This window comes from Podarcis tiliguerta (assembly GCF_965153285.1).
Source record: "Podarcis tiliguerta genome assembly, chromosome: 4".
NCBI lineage: Eukaryota > Metazoa > Chordata > Lepidosauria > Squamata > Lacertidae > Podarcis > Podarcis tiliguerta.
Genome location: NC_139537.1, coordinates 81114058 through 81132718, shown reverse-complemented (window position 1 = coordinate 81132718; position 18661 = coordinate 81114058). Strand labels below are relative to the sequence as shown.

Genomic DNA, 18661 nt, shown 5'->3' with positions numbered 1-18661 from the left:
AAGTGAAATTACAGGGAACCAGGTAGAGGGCCTTCTTGGCAGTGGCACCCTCCCTGTGAAACGCCCTCCGATCAGGTGTCAAGGAAATAAAGAGCTGCACAACTTTTACATGACATCTGAAGGCAGCCCTGTATCGGGAAGTTTTTAATGTTTGACATTTTATTATTATTTATATTTTGCTGGAAGTCACCCAGAGTGGCTGGGGAAACCCAGCCAGATGGGCGGAGTACAACAACTTCTTCTTCTTCTTCTTCTTCTTCTTCTTCTTCTTCTTCTTCTTCTTCACAATTTAATTTTGAATTTATCCAGGCATGGCCACTTGAAATCTGGTGGTTGTAAATCTTGTATCTCTTTTGATCCTCCCCTTCAACCAGAAATACCATACACCAAATCTAGAATTATCAGTTTAAGTTCAGTGAATGAAAGACAACTCGCAAATCTTGAGTTATTTACATGGGTTTGGCTTGGCATTTTGGAAGAGCAGAGCTGCTGTGTCTTTAACAGCTGTTTGGCGGACAAAGATTCAATAGATTCAGCCTTAAATTGTATTGGAAATGTAATTATGGGGAAAGAGCCACCTGTTGATATCTTGTCTGTCTGCCATCTTCAAACTCAATCAGAAAACAGTGTACTATGCCTAACAAAATGTGCTGGCACCCTTGATTATTACCCTAAGCAATATATTGGATGGTGGTTGTGGTTGGGATGTTGCTAATGGCAAGAGGGCTGCTTTTTTTTGCCATGCACAGAATCATAGAATTGTAGAGTTGGAAGAGACTTTTCTAGCCCCTGCGTTGCAAGAATCGCAGCTAAGGAATCTCTGGCATGTGGTCACCCAACATCTACTTAAAAACCTCCAATGAAGAAAAGTCCACCGTCTCTTGACGAAACACAGTTCCAAACAGGAGAGGTTTCATCATTTGGTTGCCACTCCTAGATGGACAGTTGTGAGATGTGGCAAGACACCTCCCCAGTTTAGCCTTTGGCACTTGCTAGTGCTAGTTCATGCATCTCCTGATTAGGAATCAACGGCTCACCCTGGCGCTGATTGACTTCCAAAACCACGTTCAGAAGATACAGACTTGTGAACAAACAAGACTAAAGCTGTAATCCTATGAACGCTTACCTGGGAGTAAGTCCACTGAACACAGTGAGACTTGCTTCAGAGTAAGTATGCGCAGGGTTGTATTGTAAATTCCGTTTTGAGAGTTTGCTTTGCTTTCTTTCGTTTTAATGTGCTCATTGGCCATTAGGAACACTTATTCAGCAGTAACTAAAAAGGGATAAAGGTTTGAAAAGCCTTTCTTTGCACCATTTCAGTACCATTTAGTTCAGCATATCTTTACAATTTCTTTTTAGGCCACGTAGAGCATGGTTTTTCTTTCTCAAAAGATTGTGTCTGATAAATGTAATAAATAGTCGTAATAGTAATTAATGAAGGGACGCGGGTGGCGCTGTGGGTAAAACCTCAGCGCCTAGGACTTGCCGATCATCAGGTCGGCGGTTCGAATCCCCGCGGCGGGGTGCGCTCCTGTTGCTCGGTCCCAGCGCCTGCCAACCTAGCAGTTCAAAAGCACCCCCGGGTGCAAGTAGATAAATAGGGACCGTTTACTAGCGGGAAGGTAAATGGCGTTTCCATGTGCTGCGCTGGCTCGCCAGATGCAGCTTGTCACGCTGGCCAAGTGACCTGGAAGTGTCTGCGGACAGCGCTGGCCCCCGGCCTCTTAAGCGAGATGGGCGTGCAACCCCAGAGTCGGACACAACTGGCCCGTGCGGGCAGGGGTACCTTTACCTTTAATAGTAATTAAAGGTAAAGGGACCCCTGACCATTAGGTCCAGTTGTGACTGACTCTGGGGTTGCAGCACTCCTCTCGCTTTATTGGCTGAGGGAGCCGGCGTACAGCTTCCGGGTCATGTGGCCAGCATGACTAAGCCGCTTCTGGCAAACCAGAGCAGCGCATGGAAACGCCATTTACCTTCCCCCGGAGCAGTACCTATTTATCTACTTGCACTTTGACGTGCTTCCGAACTCCTAGGTTGGCAGGAGCAGGGACCAAGCAACGGGAGCTCACCCCATCGCGGGGATTCGAACCACCGACCTTCTGATCGACAAGCCCTAGGCTCTGTGGTTTAACCCACAGCGCCACCCGCGTCCCTAATAGTAATTAGGAATTGGTTAAATAGCTGCAAGCAGAGAGTAGGTATAAACAGACACTTTTCCAAATAGAGGGATGTATAAAGTGGGGTCTCCTAAGGATCGGTATTGGGCCCTGTGCTTTTTAACATATTTATACATGATCTAGATTTGGATGAGCAGGGAGAGGTCCAAATTTGCTGATGATACAGGCCAATTTAGGAGCATCTGATATGTATGTGACTGTGCCAAACCTAGAAGTAACCCAAAAAAGCCACAGGGCGGGACAGCCTTACACGGGCTCCGCCGACATGCACAGGTGTCCAGAAGATCATCCCTGTGCAAATTGGTAGCTACCTGTGTTAAATTGTTCAAGTTTACTAAAAAAATAGATTGCAACGAAGCTCCAAAAGGAGTGAATGGGTGGTTTAAAATGGCAGATGTAAGCAAGTGTATAATGATACTGTAGAGTTGGAAAATGTTCAGAGAATGGCAACAAAGATCATCAGGGGGTTGGAGTGGCTTTTGTGAAGAACATTTGTAGTGTTTGGGACTTTGGGGTTTCGAGAAAAGAGGTGACTTGATACAAGCTTATAAAATAACTCTGTGGCATGGATAGCTAAAAGTTTATCTCCCTCTCTTGTTGCACCAGAACTTCTGGATATCAAATGAAGCTGAATGGTTTTATTAAATATTTCTTAGTTTACAAAAATATGTGCATTGTCTCTTTTTGCAAGTTGAGTTTTCTACAGATCAGTTACATTTGTTGTGAGACATTAATGTTGCATGCAGTATTAGGTTGTGGGGAAGGCGGAGGAGGGTGGATGAGGTAGCAATGCTTCGATTTTTCTACTATGTGGAGTTTTGTGTCGGTGTCACTTGTGTGGTTTCTCTTTTTATTCGCTTGTTATATTTCCTTGGTGGTGAGAAAGGTTGGGGGAGGCCTAGGATGTGGTTGGTTGTCTTTGGTTGGCTGTAGTGAGATTTGTTTATGTGTGTCAGAGGGTGGATTTTGGGGTCAGCTTAGCCATATTGATTCGTATGCTGTTGGCAGATTCTTGTTGTTGTCTTATTGGACTATGTATGTGATAAAGGGGAACTATACTGGGATGAAGGCATCATCTTCTATTTGTCCCCCTGTCAGTTTCAGTTATTGGTTAGTTTTTACTGGTAAGGCTGTTTCCCATACTTTTTGAGACCATTGGTTCATGTTTACTCCTAACAGGGCTCTCCAGTGTCTGGCTATGATGCTTTTGGCTGCTGAGTGGGCATTGTTATCTTGGAAGATGTTCAGTAGGGCCAGTTCTGGGATGACCTCTAATACCTGCTTAGTTTTTTTTGCATATTTCTTGTATGACTGATTCCAGAAGAGTTGGATTTTGGGGCATTTCCACCACATGTGGAGCTATGTGGCTCTGGAGGTGCAGCCTCTCCAGCATTTTGGTGAGACTCCTGGACATATCACCACTAGTTTCTGTGGTGTAAGGTACCATCTGTAAGTGAGTTTCAGGTTGATTTCTTTTCTTTTAGCTGAGATGGATTTAAAGGGAGGCTTAGACCACATTCTAGTCCATTGCGTGGGGTTACTTTCATAGCCTATGTCGTCCTCCCATTGTTTTTTGAATATGCCAAGGGGGGTTGTGGGATTTTGGAGCAGTATTTTGTATATTGTCCCTTTGTTGTTAGGAGAAGCTTTTCAAAGGCTGTCCAGAGACTAGTTGCTGCTGATTTTACTACTGGATTGTTTAAGAAGGCCTGTAATTGGTGGTATGTTAGCCAGGGCATTTGAGTGTCTGCTGGTTTGTCTTGTGTTTCTTGTGTTGATATGGATTTGTTATTTTTGTAGAAGCCTTTGGCTTGCCAGGTTTCTATCTGGAAGTTTTCTGCTGCATGATGGAATAGTGGGTGGTGAGCCGGGGGGATTGGGGGGGGATGGGGTTGGGGACAGTTTGCCTGCTTCTTTCTTCCATGCTTTAAGCATGGTCTGTTTCGATAATTGCTGCAAGCCACAGGAGGAGAGAGTGCTCTTCGGCTCAGGTCCTCTTTGTGGGTTTCCCACAAGCATCTAGTTGTCCACCACAGAACCAGATGCTTGGACTACCTGGACTGTTACTATGTTCTTACTGCTTTAGTGGCTGGCCACAGATTGTAATGATACCAAATGCATGGATTGAGCACAGTGGGACCTGCTGCTGAATAAACATATCGGTACATTGCACTGGATGGTGCTGGCACTACTGCTGTACAGCAAGCCCACAATTTACATACATTTAACTTGTATGCATTGAGCTTTACATGCTTGGCAATTTACATATATATAAATTGGTTCAATCTCTGGCTTCTCCAGTGAGGACTGGGAAAGACCCGCTGCCAATCAGTGTAGCAGTACGGAGGTAGGTGGACCAAGGGACTGACTTAATATAAGGCAGCTTCTTGTATGCTTTCATTGCTGCTGCTGCTGCTGCTGCCTCCTTCTGTTCAAGGTAAATAGGGTCTTGGTTATTCCAGTATACCATGCTTAGGTTGTACAGACATCAATGTTTGACTGATAGCTGAAATGCAATGGCCAGGTTGCTGGTAGGAGTGAGGCAGTTGGTTTATATACATCCATCTAAGATCAATTACATTGGTTACTAGTTCACATCTGGGATAAGTTAAAGGTACTGGTAATAACCTTTAAAGCTGTAAATGACTTATGACCCAAATGCCATAGGGACTGTCTTCACCCAAGCCTTAAGTTCCGTCTCAGAGGTCCTGTTCTCTAGCTAATACTTTATTTTGCCCTACTATGAGATGTTCATAAATTCATTTCTTCCCATTTTCATACGGCATTTTTATTCCAGGTGTTTGATGACTAAATCTGCTGTTTTTATTTGTTTTTAAATTGACTGTAATTCTGCTGTATGTTTTAAAATTATTATATGATTTTATATTTCATTATATTTTAAAGAAACATAATTCATTTCACAAGCAGACCCTAAATGGTTTCAATTAATAAATCCATGTAGGATTCTGTATGCATGATCTTCCCCACATTATGCGCCCCATAGACATAGATTCAGACTCAGAGTTGGAAGGGACCCTGAGGATCATCTTGTCCAACCCCCTGCAATACAGAAATATCGAACCTGCAACCTTGGCATTATCAGCACCACACTCTAGCCAACTGAGCTATCTACCTTACTAGCAAGTTCACAACGATTGAACCCATAACATAAGCACTTGAAGGGCAAGGTGGGTGCATGTGTGTTGGAAAGCAAAACTTAATTAAAATATGAAAGTTAACTGCTGTAAGGTAACTTGGGAAAAGATACACAACTTTAAGTGATTCTGGGTCAAGAGAACTGAAAGCAACTTGGTAGCTGGGAAGATTTTTGTTTAGATCGTAACTTTATTCATATACTTTCTAGGAGAAGAAGCATTTCGGTAGGATTTCCCAGTTATTACTCAAGCTGTTCTGCTGTTCGAATGCCTTTTGTATGCAGTCTAAATTCTTCACCTGCTCTACCTAAGAGCCCTTTTTATTCAAAACAGCATGAAGTAAAATTTCAGGGTCATTAAGGTGGATTTCTGTCTGGAAAGAAGCAAAGTGTTCATCTTGCCTAATAGAGCAGGTAGTGTGGTGGTAGGAGAGGCCTGATTTTAATAAGCAGTGTAAAGATAATTGTTCTTACTCCGGCTACTTATTCAGATATTTTAAATCATTCTAATGGTCTTGATTTGACCAAACTGTGGGAGGCAGTGGAAGACAGAAGTGCCTGGCGTGCTCTGGTCCATGGGGTCACGAAGAGTCGGACACGACTAAACGACTAAACAACAACAATGGTCTTGAACTAGAGCCATCCGCTTTTTGAAATTATTTTTTCTTGACGTTTATAGTAACGGTAGTGTTTCTAAAAAAAATATTGCCAATCTAGGCTCCTTTTTTCTCCCAAGCAGATCTAGATGTTACAGGAGAGCTGGGTTCGGTACTGCTCTGATATCTCTCTTCCTAGTCCTGCTGTGCCATGATGTCACTGTTGTGCATTTTACCTCTCCCCTGGCAACAGCCAAGGATGTGATGAGCAAGAGGAGGGAAAACACACAATGCAGTGACATCAGATGTGATCCTATGCAAAACTAGGAAGGGAGGAAGAAGAAATAAAAATGAGTTGGCAGTAGCTCTCAATGTGTTTTGTAGTATCTACTTTCTTTCTCAATGCTGGATGTAAAAAAAAAAGAAAGAACTTTAAAAAAAAATCCAGAGTGAATTTATGGGAACCTGTCAATGAGAAGATGGGCTTTTCTCTTCCCATGTTACACAAAAATGGCTAAAGTATGTCTGATTGATTCATTTTTAGATAAAGCAGATGGGATTCTCAGATCATGCACTGTTAAGCCTTTCTTTGGAATTTGTGCCACTGTGACCAGAGAGCCCAGATGGTGCTTAAATCTGTTGTTTTTTAACAGCCCTACTTTTTTGATTTTTATACCCAAACACATTGAGCAATTCTTAGTCATTAATTACTGATCTAGTTTTGCCTGTTGGTACAGTGACTTACCAGAATGCACCCCAAAGAGAGGAAGCTACGTGTGTTGAGGTGGCGGGGGGGGGGGGGGAGGCTGGGAAAGTGAACCAGAGCCAGTAAAACAATGCTTCCCTTAACTGAGCTTTCACAATCCCATCTCAGCGGTGCAGACCATACTGAACAACGGTGGTATTAGTTGTACCAGAAACTAAAGCATGCTGGTTATATTTAGTAAGGACCCTTTCCTTCACGCTTCCAAACTACTGAACAAAGGAGGAGATCAAATCCTTCTCCAAATGTACGCTAGTACCTGGCACTGTAGGAAATTCTGCAAAACATTAAATAAATGGTTGTATTTGCTTGCATTCCTGTCTTCTTTCCACTGATTCCTCCATTTCTCTCCAGTCTCTAGTAGACTAAGGGCAATAGACTAGTCCTCCTAGTTCTTTTAGTTTCAATGGGTGTACTCAGAATTGGACACAGCCCCTAATCTTTATATTTCCCCTAGTCTTGAAATTTAATTCTTGAGGGAGGAACTTGATTCCTCTGCGTGTATAAAGGTAAAGGGAGCCCTGACCATTAGGTCCAGTCGTGACCGACTCTGGGGTTGCGGTGCTCATCTTGCTTTATTGGCCGAGGGAGCCGGCGTAAGGCTTCCGGGTCATATGGCCAGCATGACTAAGCCGCTTCTGGTGAACCAGAGCAGCGCACGGAAACTCCGTTTACCTTCCTGCCGGAGTGGTACCTATTTATCTACTTGCACTTTGACGTGCTTTCGAACTGCTAGGTTGGCAGGAGCAGGGACCGAGCAACAGGAGCTCACCCTGTCGCAGGGATTCGAACCGCCGACCTTCTGATAGGCAAGTCCTAGGCTCTGTGGTTTAATACACAGCGCCACCCGCGTCCCCTTCTGTGTGTATATTATCCTGTAAAGCAGCATGCATATTGTAGGCCCTGTAGAAATAAATTTTGTTAGAAATAATGTGCCATGGGCAGGGGCAGAGGAAGGGGGGTGCGGTAGGCGTGGGCCGCCCCAGGTGTCACCACTGAGGGAGGTGACAAAATGCCGGGTGGCACTCTCCACGGTTTCTGCAGCGCGTCCGAGCCACGTGTCTCTTCTGGGAGAGATACAGTGGCTTGAGCGTGCGCAGGCTCTGCGCTGCCCAAACGGTCCATCCACTGCCTCCCCCCCCCCCCCAGCTGTAGGGCGGCTGAGTGGGAGGAGGCAGACAGACTCCGGAGGCCCTGCCGTGCGCACGCCCCTGGGCGTACAGCCCCAGGTGGCCGAGCGGCTTTTTTCGCCACTGGCCACGGGTCTTATCGTCTGTAGCATTAAGGCTTCTGACACCACATGGTAATTTTAAATGCTCAAGGGTCATGTGCCTTTTTGACACCTGACACTTGTAAGTACGGTGGTACCTCAGGTTAGGTACTTAATTCGTTCCGGAGGTCCGTACTTAACCTGAAACTGTTCTTAACCTGAAGCACCACTTTAGCTAATGGGGCCTCCTGCTGCCGCTGCACGATTTCTGTTCTCATCCTGAAGCAAAGTTCTTAACCTGAGGTACTATTTCTGGGTTAGCGGAGTCTGTAACCTGAAGTGTATGTAACCTGAAGCGTATGTAACCCGAGGTACCACTGTATTAGTTAGATGATGATACCTACCACTCCACTTAGCTGAATGTTGCATTATTATTATTATAGGGTTATATTTCGGTATTTCTATGCCACTTTTCAGCATGTGGTGCTGTGTACAACATACTAAAACACATTAATGCACATTTCTAAAACCAATACCAGCTGCTGAGAGTTGCAAGTGAGGAGGGTGCTGTTGTACTCCTTGGTCCTTCTTGTGGGACCCTGGGAGAACAGAATGCTGAACCAAATGGGCCTGATTCAGTAGCGCTTTTCATGTGTTCTTAATTAAAACATGAATACAAAGTAGGCTTGGCATAAGCTAAGATAGCAATGGTTGTATCTAGTGCCAGCTTTGCACTAGTGTAACTGCTTTCCACTAGTGCAAAGTGAGGCACAATCCCTTTTCCTCACCGGTTCCCCGTACTAATTGTAGCCCTCATCACACTGTTCCAGAGGCTTCTGCAACTGTTAGAAGAAGCTCTTCCAGGGTATGGAAGGGATTGGCAAATATCAGGTGCCCTGGTAGCAGAAATCCACCATTTTATACAACCCATTCCTTTTAGGAAGTATGGGGAAAGAAAGGGGATAAGGTGTGCAAAATAACCCCTACTGCTTAAGAGGAACTTGAACACTTGTCTAGCTCTGAGGTGATTGTGTAGTTGCTTAAGAAATCATATAAAAAGCATAAACTGACAGAATGGGCTACATCAGACAGGCAAACTCGGCCCTCCAAATGTTTTGGGACTACAAGAAGAAGAAGAGTTTGGATTTGATATCCCGCCTTTCACTCCCTTTAAGGAGTCTCAAAGCGGCTAACATTCTCCTTTCCCTTCCTCCCCCACAACAAACACTCTGTGAGGTGAGTGGGGCTGAGAGACTTCAAAGAAGTGTGACTGGCCCAAGGTCACCCAGCAGCTGCATGTGGAGGAGCGGAGACGCAAACCCGGTTCCCCAGATTACGAGACTACCGCTCTTAACCACTAGACCACACTGGCTCCCATCATCCCTAGCTAACAGGACCAGTGGTCAGGAATGATGGGAATTGTTGTCTCAAAACATCTGGAGGGCCGAGTTTGCCTATGCCTGGGCTACATTGTTGGAAAATCAACTGATACTTATATTCCTTTTCATACAGTCTTAAAACTACTGCCATGCCACAACCTGCCAACTGTGGAATGGTTGTTATTAATGCCCTTTTATTTTATGTCTGGTACTATTTTTAAAGAAACAGTCTGCAGTAGAAAATAGATGCAGCGCACAAGTCTATTAAACAAACTGAGGTTCTTCCTCCGCTGCAAGTTATTACATAGTTAGTTAGAAATGGAAATCAGTTGCATTCGCCTCTTGATAAATAATTCTGTTTGGGTAAAGCATCCGTTGGCATTTCCTAAGAAAAGCAGGTATTTAAATGAGTCAGTTTGATGCTGTCAAGACTTCTTACTTTGTTGTACAGACTAGAAGGCTGCAATTCCATTCTTTTTCTAGTGTGAAGTTGTTTAAAGGTGCACTGAAATCTCTGGAATAACATTTCTCTTGTACTGGTCTGTCACTGAAACAACAACAACCCAAATAATCACAACAGCTGGCAGTAGCATGTAGTTTTACTTCTGATTTGTTTCATCTCAGGACTGATCTACACTATACAGGAGCCATGTGGAGGCTGCTGAAAGATGCTTTTGCGTAGCTCCGCAAGCAAGGGGCATATCGTGTAGTTCGGTGTTGCTATGGAGATCCTACAGAATATGGAGGATCCACCTGGTAAGCAGCGCCGTTATCGTCACTGCATAAAGAAGACTTCCGTGCAGATGCCATTGTAAAGTAGCGACTGCAGACCCTCCAAGTGTCCCTATTTTCCAGGGACAGTTCCGGATTTGCAGAAGCCGTCCTGGTTTCTGATTTCATCCTGGAACGTCCAGCTTTTCCTTAGGACATCCCTATTTTCATTGGAGAGATTTTGGAGAATATGCAGAACTCACAATCAGGGAGTGGTCTCTTAAAAATACAGCCACTCTCTCAGGGTCTTTGTGGGCTTTTCCAATGATGTCTCAGCTATACATGATTTCACTTAAACATGCAGTGCCTTGGAATGTAACCCCAGTGTATATGGTGAGTAGCCTGTTCCTCAAGGACTGCCTCTCCCCATATAAACCAACCCAGACCCGGCGCTCATCATCTGAGCATCTTTGTGTGCCTACTTTGCAACAGCTCTGGGGGGCCTTTTCTGCAGTGGCTCCCTGTTTGTGGAATGCTCTCCCCAGAGAGGCTCACCTGGCACCTTTAGGCACCAGGCAAAAACATTCCTCTTCTTCCAGGCCTTTGGCTAATTGTACAATCCATGGCCTTTTAAACTGGGGAGGGGGTATTGTTTTTGTTTTTTTCTTTCTTAGGTTTTAGGGACGCGGGTGGCGCTGTGGCTTAAACCACAGAGCCTAGGACTTGCCGATCAGAAGGTCGGCGGTTCGAATCCCCGCGACGGGGTGAGCTTCCGTTGCTCGGTCCCTGCTCCTGCCAACCTAGCAGTTCGAAAGCATGTCAAAGTGCAAGTAGATAAATAGGTACTGCTCTGGCGGGAAGGTAAACGGTGTTTCCGTGCGCTGCTCTGGTTCGCCAGAAGCGGCTTAGTCATGCTGGCCACATGACCGGCTCCCTCGGCCAATAAAGCGAGATGAGCGCCGCAACCCCAGAGTCGGCCACGACTGGACCTAATGGTCAGGGGTCCCTTTACCTTTTTAATGTTAGATTTGCTTGTGTTTTTATACCTGTGATCCTTGGATGAAGGGTGGTATACAAATTTAATAAATGAATTAAAATAAATAAATTTAATTACTGTGGCGCAGAAGACCCCCTGCCCCTGTAAAAATGACAGCGGTTTCCTGATATACATGTGCTGTGTGGATTCTCCGTTCCAGCTTGATGCCCCAGTGTAGTGCATGTCCCTTGGGTGGTTGAGCAGTGCAACCCAGAAAAAAATGGGGATGCTGTGCCACTCCTTCAGTCGCTCACATCCATTACAGTGGTACCTCAGGTTCCAAAGCTTTGGGTTACAAACGCTTCAGGTTACAGACTCCGCTGACCCGGAAGTAGTACCTCGGGTTAAGATCTTTGCTTCAGGATGAAAACAGAAATCGTGCTCTGGTGGCGCAGCGGGAGGCCCCATTAGCTAAAGTGGTACCACAGGTTACGAACAGTTTCAGGTTAAGAATGGACCTCCAGAACGAATTAAGTTCTTAACCAGAGGTACCACTGTGTTACATTTTCTAGGGAAAGTCTGGCGAGAGTTTTAGACCACACTGGAGTTTATTCTAGTGGTCTTCTTTTTCTTCCTCCTTTCTTTTTTTAAAATGCAACCCACACCTCCTTCCCTGATGTTTCTCTCTTCAGGATGCTGTGATAATCTGTGAAAGAAAACAATTTTATCATGAGTTGGCTTTTAAGCCTTTCCATAATGAGTTTCCAAGTGTTTTTTGGCTATAGATATTAAAGCTTGTGTATTTGCAATTTCTTTGGCAAACTGCCTTTAGCAGAGAGGATATAGTGTTTTCTTGGTACTTTGCCCAAAGTAATTTTGCAAAAAGACTGTGACTGTATTTTAGTATCTGTCATTTGTTTTGAGACTAGTCATTGTAATGGCATTTGATCACATTCACTTTATGGTAGTTCATCTTGTTTCCATGCTACACATCTACTCCAACATCAGAGCATAATTTTAATGGCTACTGTTTTACTTCTACATAAAACATTTTATGACCTTTTTTGTACAGTAGCCATCAGGTTTCAATCATTGTTGCTCCACAGAGAGGGGGGTGGAATTGGATGAAGAACTATCAAAAATCTTTTAACTACATAACTTTTTATTTCAGGTCAACTTCCCATAAAAGATATTAAACGTATTTTGTGGTTTATTCTACACATTAGCAATTTTAGAAGGTTACAGTGTTTTTGAAAAAGTTTATGAAACTGAGAACTTAATTCACATAAGATGTTTTACACTTCGCAGTACTTTTCCATTGTAAATGTGAATGTGCTGCTAGCACTTTACATGCTACACTGACAGCTATTTTTATCACTTCTGTTCAGTAGCATAACATGCAATATACAGTAAAAAAAACAAAAAACCTTCTTAAATGACAGGTTTGCTGGGCTGCTTTTATATTTCATTAACAGAGTTGCTGGAGACCTAATCTTGTACCTGTTGGATAAATATATTAATTACCAACACTACATGGCGATAGTTCACGACAACTTTGTTCCTATGCTTGGACACCAAGAATTTCCCCCATATTTCCTCACCATCTGCTGAACTTTGTGACTGAACAGGATTTGAATCTTCTGCACCATGTTGCAAGGAGAGTTGGTGGTCTTCATCTGCGGTGCCAAGAAAGGGTATCAACAAAAGTATTTAATTTCTTTTTCAATCATCCCCAGCACTGACCAGACGCAAGGAAGTGTTGGGTGTGTTTCAGCGCACAGCGGACCTGTCCATTTCCCCAAGCCCGTTGAATGTGCGGAATGATTGCTTCTGCTTGGGTTCTGTGACAGACATGCAGGACCTTCTTGGTTTCTGTTTTCAGGGACATTTGACACAGAACATTTGAAAACCACAACAAAACCTTTTGCCTTTAATATTCTTTCTCGCCTGATATTCTCTCAGTTTTAGTAGGAGTCTTATGCCATCTAGAGAACATTCTTCTTTTCCAGGGGCTAAAAATCTGTGTGCCACAGCTTCAAATAATTATAATTTATATACACTCATACATATTTTGGTTTCTAAAGGATGCCTGAAGTTCTTATTTGAAAAGTTTAATTAAGGGGGAAACTTTGACATCTTGTTGAGAAGATTAGATTGCATCCCCCAAAGGTGAGAGAAAAGACATTTTAATTCTAATCTAATTCACACCAATTAAAAGATGCAAAAGAATGTTGTACCAGTCAATTGTTAATTATGCATCACTTTACCTTCCCTGTGACCAAAAAGAGAGAAAAGCAAATAATGTTCAATTTTTGTTAGTAGTGTGTACAATTAATTACCCACAAATAATTTTTAGAGGGAAGGGAGCACAACGTCCCCTTTCTGAAAATACCCTTGGTAGAGGAATTGAGTTCAGGGGGTGCATACGGCCCATTCACTCCCTCCAATCTCCAGTCCTTTACTGCTGGAAGGATTATTTGTGGGAGGAATTGGGCACAGAGGCTACGTGTCGCAGGGCATGCTCCCAGTTTTATTCGCCTCCTTTGGGAAACCCAGACTAAAGAGAAGCAAGCAGTAGACCCCTTACTTCCCTTCCAGCCTATCCAACTCCTGGTCTTCATTAGTTGAAGGCTGGCACCTGCAAATTATTCTCGGAGGTCCGGGATCTTCCCTGACAACACATGGGTAATGCACATGCGTGGCCCTGAGTCCAGACGTTTGGCAACCCATGTCGAAAGTGGAGATTTTGGCGAATTTCCTTAAAAATAGCTCAACTTTTCACTTTTTGAAATATGGCAACTCTAGGGTGGAAGAGGACCTTGTTTTCAACCCCCTGTTATTTTTCTGCAAGGGTAGAGAGTCTTCCTGCCCTTCCCACTCCAAAATGGAGGCTTCAGGGATGTCGGCCCATGTTGCCATTACTTACATAGTTTCAAAACTCCATAGCTTCAGTTATTACCCACGTAGTTTCAAAGGAAATGGTTTCTTGTCTCAGAAGGCCATTAAGCTGTGTGGGCTTGACAGGTCTAATTTATGTGAGTTTGGTAATGTGACAGCAGTTTCTCTGTGTATTTAAATTGATTTAGAGTGGGAGATCTTTATTAAGGAAGACATAGAAATGTAGTCAGCTGAGGTGCCAGAATCAGCCTTTGTCTCAAGGTGGCCCTGCCACTTTTCTAAACAAATGACTAGAAAAGCAGTCATTTCCTCATAGCTGAGAGAATCCTCTATAACCTTCTTCCCAAGCCCAAGTGTGTGTGACTTGGTTTGCATGTTAGATAATGAGTCTCTGCTCCCCTGGCATGACCGCAAGGAGGAAATGGGGAACGTTAAACCACAGTTTAGAGTTACATCTGCCTCTGGACCTGTGTTTAATTCTAGCTGTGGTTTGTTGACTCGATCAAGCTTTTAAACAATGGTTTGGCGTCAACATGCTGGAGGGGACATGGGGAGGTGTGTATGCAAACCTGAGGCTCACCTGGATCATTTTCATAATGGCTGGTTTAGGTTGGGCGCTATAAAAGCGGTCTGGCCTCACAGGTATTTTGTTTTTCACTAGAACCCTACACCGTCTGCCAAACAGAAGTACGTGCAAAAGGTGAAGCATTAGAATTAAATAACCAAGTTTACTCTTGAGTGGAGTCTGAGCCTAAAAATTGGTTTTCAGTACAGTACCAGAACTGCACCAAACTCAGGTTTTGTTCTTGCTATTGTTAAATAATTGTGAGTCAGACACTTCTTGCTGATCTGCTGCAAATCACCCAGAGATCTATCAGTAGAGGCTGATCTACCTGCTGCCCATTCCTAGTTTAGCATCCCTAGTTTAGCACATCTGATCTGAACCAGCCCAATATGTATTTTAGCGTTCATAAATGGCTGGTTTCAGAAACATGTAAATTGAAGGACAGTTATTTTTGAGCTTAGAATGAGCACCTTCCAAAGGGAAAAAAAGGGGGGAGGGGAAAAATTATGAATAAGTTAATGCAGGCTGTATGAGAGACGAGCATAACAGAAAATTAATTAGAAAGACTGTGAACTAGATGACTGGTACATATTTTTTTTATTTTGTAAGAATTAAGGATGTTAATGGTAAACAGTGAACAAGGGGTACCAGAAGGTGTAAAATAAACAAATGGTTTATGCTAAATCTAGGAAATGGGGGGGGGGGAGAGTATCTGTAGCTTATTTTATCAAGAATTCAGCGTTAATCTTATGTTGCACATCAATTAAGAATACAGATCAAGAAAAAGAGGCAGAGCATTATTCCTCAGCCATTGTCATTGTTTTCAATCATGTGTGCTGAACACATACTTTCTTGTTAAAAATCAATCAGCCCCACCCCCAGTTTCTGGGCATTGTTTTCTGCCTAACAACCTTGGAAAAGCCTTGTGCTGTTGTGAGTATATTCTGCAAGGTAATTAGAAATATATATATATATATATATATATATATACACACACACACACACACACACACACACACACACCACCTTTTAGCATACGAAGTATTCCAAGTAACATAAAGATGTGTTTTTCATTTTTTCATTTTCCTTTTTTAAAAGGTACTGATTTATCAAACATATGTACAAACTAACACAACCATACAAACAATAGCAGAACCATATATGGAGCATATTCAGTGTGGAATGGGGGAAACCCCACATGTGTGCATCTTGGAGCCCCTGCATAACTGGGGATTCCCCTGTTGGTTCATTGTGGGACCAGGGCTGGTTACAACTCATGACTCCCACAGACTGTGTTGTAGACTTGCAGCCTCAGAATGTATGAAACGGACCTCAGTTGCTTTGCTTGCTTGCTGTGGATCCTGAAGACTCCTGTCTACTAACTGATTTGTTGTGGCAATATTTTTCTTCGATTTCATTTTTAAGAAGAGAACTTCATCATTCACCAAGGAATTCTACAACTTTGTGCTTTCCAGTGATACTTATCTCTTAAAGCACTCTGTATGACTCACAGTGTAGATTCTCAGATGAGCACGTTGCAAGCAGTCTATTCGCCATGATGTGAAGCCTTGTACTTTATAATTTGCATTTAACAATAAGGGTGGGCAAACTCTTTTGTACATTGCATGCTGTTTGATATTTTGTACACTTTCCAATCCTGATAAAATCTACTGCCAATCTTTTGCCTTTTAGGCAGCTGCTTGGACATTTAGGTTTTTTAATGTCCTGATAGTGTTGCAAATAAGGCCAGCTGTTGATTCGAAGATGTAAATGAAACTCCTCAAGCTTCAAGTCTGCAACATTTCCAGCTCTTCTTGAGAGCTGGCAGAGCAAGCCAGTAACTTTTTGAGCACTGGTGCATTTTTATTAATAGTTGAATAGAAATGCTATGTGTAGGCCCAAGATGTTGGGTGGGGGGGAGTCTGTTTTATTGCTTGCGCATCATTTCCGTGCAGGCATTTTAAAGTTGGAATGCTCAATTTGCATTTTTCTGTATTTGTGCCTAAACTGTTTCGCCTTTGCAGCTTCAGCTGAAAACAGCATTATTGTATTACAGCTTTTGCTGTCTGCTGTTTTCTTCGGCGATGCCAGTTTGAAACTGATTTGCCAGTGGAAGTTTGTTCAATATGGCAGTGCCCACAAAAACACCAAATGGGGATCCTGTCTGTTGATTTCCACCACCCCACGCCACCGCCATTTGCTTGTCTCTCCTTCTGAGGTGCTCCTTTTCATTATTTTAAAATCAGCTGAGCTATGACTGATGCAAGCCAAGGCTGAGCAAAGCTACTCTGGCTTGGAGGTTGTGTAGACTGAGAGTCAGCCACAGAGGTAAAGCCTTGGAAAAACAGAGAGCAATCCTACAGACAAGAATCTGGTGTAAACTAAGGTAAAGGTAAAGGTACCCCTGCCCGTACGGGCCAGTCTTGACAGACTCTAGGGTTGTGCGCCCATCTCACTCAAGAGGCCGGGGGCCAGCGCTGTCTGGAGACACTTCCGGGTCACGTGGCCAGCGTGACATCGCTGCTCTGGCGAGCCAGAGCCGCACACGGAACGCTGTTTACCTTCCCGCTAGTAAGCGGTCCCTATTTATCTACTTGCACCCGGAGGTGCTTTTGAACTGCTAGGTTGGCAGGCGCTGGGACCGAACAACGGGAGCGCACCCCGCCGCGGGGATTCGAACCGCCGACCTTTCGATCGGCAAGCCCTAGGCGCTGAGGCTTTTACCCACAGCGCCACCTGCGTCCTGGTGTAAACTAAGCCCTGCATAAATTTAGGAGGGTGGCTACCACTGACCCTGCAGGCCTAAGCCTGGCAGAGGCTTTAAGGAAGCAGTCGTATAGCAAGATCCGTCAGTATGAGCAGGGTTAGGATCCAGCAGCTCTTTAGTTGACCTAAGCCCTAAAAAATGGGTGTTCTGTGGGCATCATAGGGTAAAGACCAGAGAGGTAGGACTTAGGCTGGATCCTAAGCCCACTCAGCTGAGCCATGCAACCTGGCAACCCAATCTAAGCAGGGCTGGCCCACCCATGAGGCAAGGTGAGGTGACTGCCTTGGGTGGCAGGATTCATAGGGGCAGAAGAGCCAACCTCCAAGGAATGCATCGCCCACTGCTGTAGCTGCTGCCATGGTGGCATTGTGCTCCTTGAAGACAGGATCTGCCACCTCCTTGGCAGCACCCCACATGCCACTTCTGCAGTCGCCTCTTGGCAAATAGGAGGTGCCACCAATCTCTTTGCACCCAACTCCTGATGTAGATCTTCACTCACCTCTTCTTCCCTGGGGGCAAAATTTTGTGGTTTGTCTCAGGTGCTGGTCATTAAGGATGGTGTAACTCAGGGGACGCGGGTGGCGCTGTGGTTTAACCACAGAGCCTAGGGCTTGCCGATCAGAAGGTTGGCGGTTCGAATCCCCGCAACGGGGTGAGCTCCCGTTGCTCGGTCCCTGCTCCTGCCCACCTAGCAGTTCGAAAGCACGTCAAAGTGCAAGTAGATAAATAGGTACTGCTCTGGCGGGAAGGTAAACAGTGTTTCCGTGCGCTGCTCTGGTTCACCAGAAGTGGCTTAGTCATGCTGGCCACATGACCCGGAAGCTGTACGCCGGCTTCCTCGGCCAGTAAAGTGAGATGAGCGCTGCAACTCCAGAGTCGGTCACGACTGGACCTAACTGTCAGGGGTCCCTTTACCTTTAACTCAGATGTTATTTTTAAGGGCTTGGTTTTTTCTTTCCAGGCTTAGGATGGCTCAACCTGCAGAAGCCCCGCTCCTGAACAGTTTGATTCTGATATACTTTACGCAGCTTAACTTGTCCTGGGCTTGCTTTATGCAAACTTATTTATGTATAGGATTTCTCCCTTAAATGGTGAGTGAATTACACTTCCCGTTTTTTGCTGGGTTGCAAGTCAAATGGTCTTAGAATCCAGCCGAAGCCTCTCTTTTCTCTTTCCACCTTCATCACTCCCCTGGAAGTTCCTTTTTCACTGGAGATACACTGACATTCTTTCTGGTTGAGCTAAAGATGAAGGAGTTAAGCTGTTGTAGCCTGGCTGCACCAGGGACTTCTCAGCTCAGCCAGACATCCGCTAAATCCTAACCCTGCTCATCCCGGCAGATGGAGCATTTGAGTGACATCACTAATACCAAATTTAACTGCACCCAGTACTACTCAATTTTAATTTATTTTGTTTTTTTGCAGTGTAATATTTGGAGGAAAGAAACTGTGTTCTTTATGCC

The 18661-nt window shown here is 44.2% G+C and overlaps 2 protein-coding genes across 3 annotated transcripts in view; one reads left to right on the top strand and one right to left on the bottom strand.

Moving 5' to 3' along the window:
* CLYBL (citramalyl-CoA lyase) overlaps window positions 1–18661 on the top strand; it is a 186767-nt gene that overhangs the window by 39477 nt on the left and 128629 nt on the right. The gene's annotated exons all lie outside the window — the stretch shown is intronic.
* Window positions 12396–18661, bottom strand: part of LOC310676327 (uncharacterized protein) — a 41905-nt gene continuing 35639 nt past the window's right edge. The window contains exon 4 of the mRNA XM_083438163.1: window positions 12396–12645. Within this exon, the coding sequence (XP_083294289.1) occupies window positions 12458–12645 (188 nt within the window). The 3' untranslated portion in view covers window positions 12396–12457. The remainder of the gene's footprint in view (window positions 12646–18661) is intronic.